This window comes from Pseudorasbora parva, chromosome 1, assembly GCF_024679245.1.
Source record: "Pseudorasbora parva isolate DD20220531a chromosome 1, ASM2467924v1, whole genome shotgun sequence".
Taxonomy (NCBI): domain Eukaryota; kingdom Metazoa; phylum Chordata; class Actinopteri; order Cypriniformes; family Gobionidae; genus Pseudorasbora; species Pseudorasbora parva.
The window spans coordinates 27,187,509-27,193,944 of NC_090172.1; the positions used below are offsets into that span (position 1 = coordinate 27,187,509).

At 55.3% G+C, this 6,436-nt stretch overlaps 1 protein-coding gene across 1 annotated transcript; it reads right to left on the bottom strand.

Moving 5' to 3' along the window:
• Positions 1–211: 211 nt before the first annotated feature.
• On the bottom strand, positions 212–5,179 carry LOC137069664 (uncharacterized). Its single transcript, XM_067437444.1, has 2 exons — positions 4,886–5,179; positions 212–4,718 (listed from the first exon to the last, which is right to left on the bottom strand). Exon 2 carries the CDS (start codon positions 4,676–4,678, stop codon positions 443–445), a length of 4,236 nt encoding a protein of 1,411 aa, XP_067293545.1. The 5' UTR covers positions 4,679–4,718; positions 4,886–5,179; the 3' UTR covers positions 212–442.
• Between the last annotated feature and the right edge of the window lie 1,257 nt (positions 5,180–6,436).

Here is a 6,436-nt window from a genome sequence, read left to right on the forward strand (position 1 = left end):
TTTTTTTACAGTGTCACTCCACAACCCTACATACATTTTGTTCTAAAATACAGATAATGATCAATTTAAATAAATGACCCCCCCCCAATGTTGTTTACAGTTTTTCTCAGTATATATATATATATATATATATATATATATATATATATATATATATATATATATATATATATATATATATATATATATATATATATATTGTGGCAGGGTGAAGGATCACGCAACAATGGAATTGGTGCAAAGCCCCCAGAGGGTGGATTTATTAGTGTGAAACTTGACAGACGTGATGTGTTTAGGTGCAGGTGCGCTGTGAATGTCCTTCTTCCGGGTGCCCTGGTGCTAGCGGTGACGTGGGTGCGGCGAGGTGGCCGGAGCGTCACAGGCTGCAGTCTGGGTGAGAGAGAGAGAGACAGGTTAGCGTAGTGCTGCATGGAGATCGTGCTCAAACTGGTGTCCCAGAGTCGAGGCTTTTAAGCCCGGGCCTGATGGCCTGCAGCTGTGACGATCCGGCCCGTGCTGATCGTGTGCAGGTGTTTTCCATCAATTGCCAGGGCGACGCTGATGAGAGCTCGGGAGACTTGTCACACTCCCCCCCCCTAAGCGTCGCGCTGGTCCTGTAATGACAGTTAGTGGCATACGTTGGGGAACATAGGGGTGGGCGGGGAGTGCGCCCTGACAGACCTGCGTAAGCTGACCACAGCCTGGAGAGTCCGTCGGCGTTGGAATTGGCCGTCCCGGCCCGATGTTCCACTGTGAAGTGGAAGTCCTGGAGCGCCAGGAACCACCGCGTCACTCTGGCGTTGGTGTCCTTAGCGCGGGCCATCCACTGAAGCGGGGCGTGATCCGTCATCAGAGTGAAGCGGCGTCCCAGCAGGTAGTAGCGGAGCTCCAGGACCGCCCACTTAATGGCCAGGGCTTCCTTCTCCACCGCCGCATACCTGGTTTCGGCTGGGGTCAGCTTACGGCTGATGTAGGTGACGGGGTGCTCCTCACCCTCCTGGACTTGGGAGAGGACCGCTCCGAGGCCCGTGTCGGAGGCGTCCGTCTGCAGCAGGAAGGGGCAGTTGAAGTCGGGCGCCCTCAAGACCGGTTCCGTGGTCAGCGAGGTCTTGATGGCCCGGAAGGTCTTATCCAGCGCGTCATCCCACTTCACCTTCTCCGGCTGCCCCTTCCTGGTCAGGTCTGTCAGGGGAGATGCTAAGGAGGAGAAGTTAGGGATAAAACAGCGATAGTAGCCCGCCAACCCCAAAAAGGCTCGTACCTGGGTCTTGGTCTCCGGGCGGGGCGCTGTCAGGATGGCGTCGACCTTTCTTTGTTGTGGCTGGATCAGCCCTCTACCCACCCGGAACCCCAGGTACTGAGCCTCGGCGAGGGCCAGATGACATTTCCGGGGGTTGGCGGTCAGCCCAGCCCGCCGGAGTTCCAGGAGCACCCTCCGGAGCCGCTCCAGGTGGTCCTGCCAGGTCTCGGAGTGGATGACCACGTCGTCGAGGTAGGCGGCGGCGTAGGCTTGGTGAGGACGCAGGAGGATGTCCATCATCCTCTGGAACGTCGCCGGTGCCCCGTGGAGGCCGAAGGGGAGGGTCCGGTATTGCCAGTGCCCACTGGGAGTAGAGAACGCCGTTTTCTCCTTAGCGGAGTTCGTGAGGGGGACTTGCCAGTATCCTTTGGTGAGGTCGAGTGTCGTGATGTACCGGGCCCTCCCCAGACGTTCCAGTAGCTCGTCGACACGGGGCATCGGGTAGCCATCGAACTCCGAGACCTCGTTGAGCCGGCGGAAGTCGTTACAGAACCGGAGGGTGCCATCCGGCTTCGGTACCATGACGATTGGGCTGGACCAGGCGCTGCGGGATGGTTCGATTACCCCTAACTTGAGCATCTCACAAATTTCATCCTCGATGGCCTGTCTCCGAGCCTCTGGGACCCGATAGGGCCGCTGCCTCACGATGACCCCTGGTGGCGTTCGGATGTCGTGCTGGATGACGTTGGTCTGCCCGGGACGGGTGGAGAACACATCAGAGAACTGACGGACCAGATGGTTCAACTCCGTCTTCTGGGCGGCCGCCAGATGGTCCCCGACGTCTACAACCAGGGGATCGACGGAAGCCAACGCGGCGAGCTGTTCTCGGGTCCCCACCCACCTCTTCAGCAGGTTAACGTGATATAGCTGCTCTTCTCGCCGGCGACCCGGCTGGCGCAGCCGATAGTTGACGGGCCCCACTCGTTCCACGACGGTGTACGGACCTTGCCAGGTCGCGAGGAACTTGCACGTGGAGGTGGGGACCAGCACCAGGACTCGATCCCCTGGTTGAAACTCTCGTGGCTGGGCCGCCCGGTCGTACCTCTGTTGTTGGGACTGCTGCGCCTTGGTGAGGTGTTCCCGGACTAATGGCATGACCTTCTCGATCCGCTCACGCATCTCTCTCACGTGTTCAATGGCGGAGCGGAGAGGTGCCGGCTGCTGCTGTTCCCAGGCCTCACGGGCCACGTCCAGGAGACCCCTCGGCTGACGGCCAAAGAGCAACTCGAATGGGGTGAATCCCGTGGATGCTTGGGGCACTTCCCTGATGCCGAACAGGACGTATGGGAGCATCAGGTCCCAGTCTCTCTTATCTTCCGCTGCCACACGCCGGAGCATCTGCTTCAAGGTTTGATTAAACCGTTCTACGAGGCCGTCTGTCTGTGGGTGGTATACCGTGGTGCGGAGTTGCTTTACCTGCAGCAGCCGGCAGAGGTCGGCCATCAGCCGGGACATAAAGGGGGTCCCTTGGTCCGTCAGTATCTCCGCTGGGATGCCGACTCGGGTGCAGAGGAGGAACAGCTCGTGGGCGATGTTTTTGGCCGTGGCCTTCCTCAGGGGAACTGCCTCTGGATACCGGGTGGCGTAGTCGACGATCACCAGGATGTGCTCGTGTCCCCGGGCAGACTTAGGCAACGGCCCCACCAGGTCCATTCCGATTCGCTCGAAAGGTACCCCGATGATGGGAAGCGGAATGAGCGGGCTGGGGGGAGGCGCTCGTGGTGCGGTCCGTTGGCAGGTGGGACAGGCCTGACAGAAACGCTTCACTTCCCCATCCAAGCCTGGCCAGTGGAACCGGTCCCGGATCCGCTGGATGGTGTTGGCGACTCCCAGGTGACCGGCCATCGGATGGCCATGGGCGAGTTCCATGATCATTTCTGTCTTGGTCCTCGGCACCACGAGGAGCTCTTTGACCTCCCCCCTCCGCTGGGCGACACAGTACAACAGGCCGTTCCGAACGATGAAATGCGGGAGAGGATGGGGCGCTGGATGATGGTCCTGGCCATCGACTGCCCGGACCTGAGTCCAGCAGTTCTTGAGGCGGTCATCCTCCAACTGGGCCTTCGCGAAGGAGCCCCCTCCCTGGACCTGTTGGAATACATCAAAGAAGACATTAGGAGTTTGGGAGGGGGACTCACCATCTCTCCCGCTGTCCGACGCCAACAGAGCGGCCTGGGTCGTCCTCCTTCTCCGACCGCGCCGCTCTCGGGGGCGGCTCCCGGCCTGGCTGGCTGGCTGGGCGGAGGTCTGCAGCAGTTCTTCAAAGCCCGGCCAGTCCCGTCCGAGGAGTACGGCCACGGGAAGGTCCTTCACAATTCCCACTTCCAGCGGCCAGGTGCCCGGGCCAGCGGAGATCGTCACTCGGCGGGCCGGGACATAACGAGTGTCGCCGTGTACACAGGTGATCGGAAGTTGGGTCTTGGAGTTCCTCTGGGGCGGTAGGATGGCGGCCTGGACGAGACTGACCGAGCTCCCCGAGTCGAGAAGGGCCAGAACTGGCCGCCCATTTAGTTTCACCTCCGACCGCGGGGCTCCGCGGGGCGGCTCTTGATGGACGACACAGCCAGCCAACCATGTACGTACCGGTGGGACCGGTTCCTCCGTGGGCATCGGCTCGTCGATTGGGCCGGGAGCCGCAGGCCTGTGTACTGCGCGCTGGGTACCTTCCGGCGCGCGTCGCTCCTGGACCACCCTCCGGGGGAAAGACGGCGCTCGCTCCCCAGGGTCGCGGTGCATCGCCGCCTCCGCCAACTCGATGGCTTCGACGAGCTCGCTGATGGAGGTTGGATTCGTCATTCCCACCGCCCTCCTCGTGGGCGGTGGGAGAGCTCGGAGCAGACGGTCGATCGTGACACGCTCCGCTACCTGACCCGCGGTGGATGTTCCTTCGAGCAGCCAGTGTCGGGACAGTCTGGAGAGTTCAGCGGCCTGGGCGCGGGCTGGGCGACGAGGCTTGTACTCCCAGTCGTGAAACAATTGGGCTGCTGAGATGGACGACAGCCCGAGGCGTCCGAGGATTTCTCTCTTTAATGCATCATAATTATCAGCCCTTTCAGTGGGTAACGAAAAGTATGCTTGTTGTGCCTCACCGGTCAACAGGGGTCCCAGCAGCCGCGCCCATTCGCTCCGGTCCCAGTTCTCCCGAACCGCCGTGGTCTCAAATAGCTGCAAGAACAGCTCGATGTCGTCATGGCCGGTTAACTTTGGCAGTATCTGGGTGGCGCGGACGCGCGGATCAGGCAGCGGAACGTGCTGGGCAGGGGCAAGGCGGAGAGCGGCGACTTCCTCTTCAACTTTTTGCTGGCGAGCCGCCAGATGCTCGGTGATCTGTTGCTGCCGCAGACTCACTTCGGTAAGGCATTTTAGCAGGTCATCCATGATGGGGGAGGAGCGCCGCCTTTTTCTCCGATCCAGTTGACTGCGGGGGTGAGAAAAAAAACAATGTCAGTGTTCAGGGGGTGGTTGGTGATCCTTCACGCTCTTGCCCGCATTCTCCACCAGTGTGGCAGGGTGAAGGATCACGCAACAATGGAATTGGTGCAAAGCCCCCAGAGGGTGGATTTATTAGTGTGAAACTTGACAGACGTGATGTGTTTAGGTGCAGGTGCGCTGTGAATGTCCTTCTTCCGGGTGCCCTGGTGCTAGCGGTGACGTGGGTGCGGCGAGGTGGCCGGAGCGTCACAGGCTGCAGTCTGGGTGAGAGAGAGAGAGACAGGTTAGCGTAGTGCTGCATGGAGATCGTGCTCAAACTGGTGTCCCAGAGTCGAGGCTTTTAAGCCCGGGCCTGATGGCCTGCAGCTGTGACGATCCGGCCCGTGCTGATCGTGTGCAGGTGTTTTCCATCAATTGCCAGGGCGACGCTGATGAGAGCTCGGGAGACTTGTCACAATATATATATATATATACCTGCTAGTTGATGTTTCATGAGAAGCACCTTCGTTAGAGAAAGTCAAGATTCACCTGGGAGCAATTTACCAATTCAGGACAGATTTAGAAAAAAAGTCTAATGGAAATATATAAAGTATAGAAATAAGCTTGACATATTATGATAACTTGTTCAACCATTTTGCATGTAAATACTTATGCTTATGAGCTTGTGCCTAAATGTTGTGGGGGTGAGACTATTCAACAGAGACCCAATATAATACATTTTGATCAACATGACATACGCAACTGATAATGTAGGAAACAACAGAGAATTGTACATAATCATTTGCATGGATGTACCAAAGCATTTGCAACTTGTTCAAAGACAAGTGACAAGTGACACGATGATGTGAGAATTGAACAGGTAGTTTTGAGAATTTCATTTCTGATCTGAAAAATGTACCAAAGCGACTGAGAAATGTTTTAATTAGTTTTGTTCCAATGTAATTTTCATTTCAAAGTAATAAAATAACACAAAGTTGTTGTAAATGCAGTTATCATTAATTCCGATGCAAAACTAAAGATTCTCTCAACAGGTGCAGAGGAAGCTGCTATGGCCAGATGGACATGTATATGAATTTCTTTTAGTTTTTCTTGAATTTCAGTTCTACTTCCTTTAATTCAAAATTGAATTGTAATTCTACATAAATTCTAATTCAATTCAATTCTGAATTGTGCACAAGCCTGCTTATTAGGCAAAGTATATGGTAGCATTTTGTATTGGTGTATGTATGTATTTATGTAAGTATGTATGTATGTATGTATGTACGTACAGACAGACAGACAGACAGACAGACAGACAGACAGACAGACAGACAGACAGATAGACAGATAGATAGATAGATAGATAGATAGATAGATAGATAGATAGATAGATAGATAGTGTTAGGGGTTAACAGCTTATGACCCAGGACCAGTAGTGAAGAAATGAAGACAGAGTCAGGATTGCAATTAATTAAAAGAAAAATTTACTTAGAATAGTTTGCAGTTTCAAAAGCAGAAGCCAGCTTCAAGTCTCACAAGGAGTTCGTAGGCCGCGCTCCCTCTCTCACCGTCTCGTTGCCTCGCCCTATCGTACATACAATTGTCCCAACAGTTATACCGTTTTCAAGGTCTTATCCACGTCATTACTGCAATGTGGATGGTTCTGATTGGCTCAGAGACAATGCACAGTCTTAGGGTGCCCATTGACAACATTCTGATCTGTAA

Bases quoted from the DNA above. Each gene is read 5' to 3' on its own strand.
- LOC137069664 (XM_067437444.1), bottom strand. From the start codon at position 4,678: ATGGATGACCTGCTAAAATGCCTTACCGAAGTGAGTCTGCGGCAGCAA.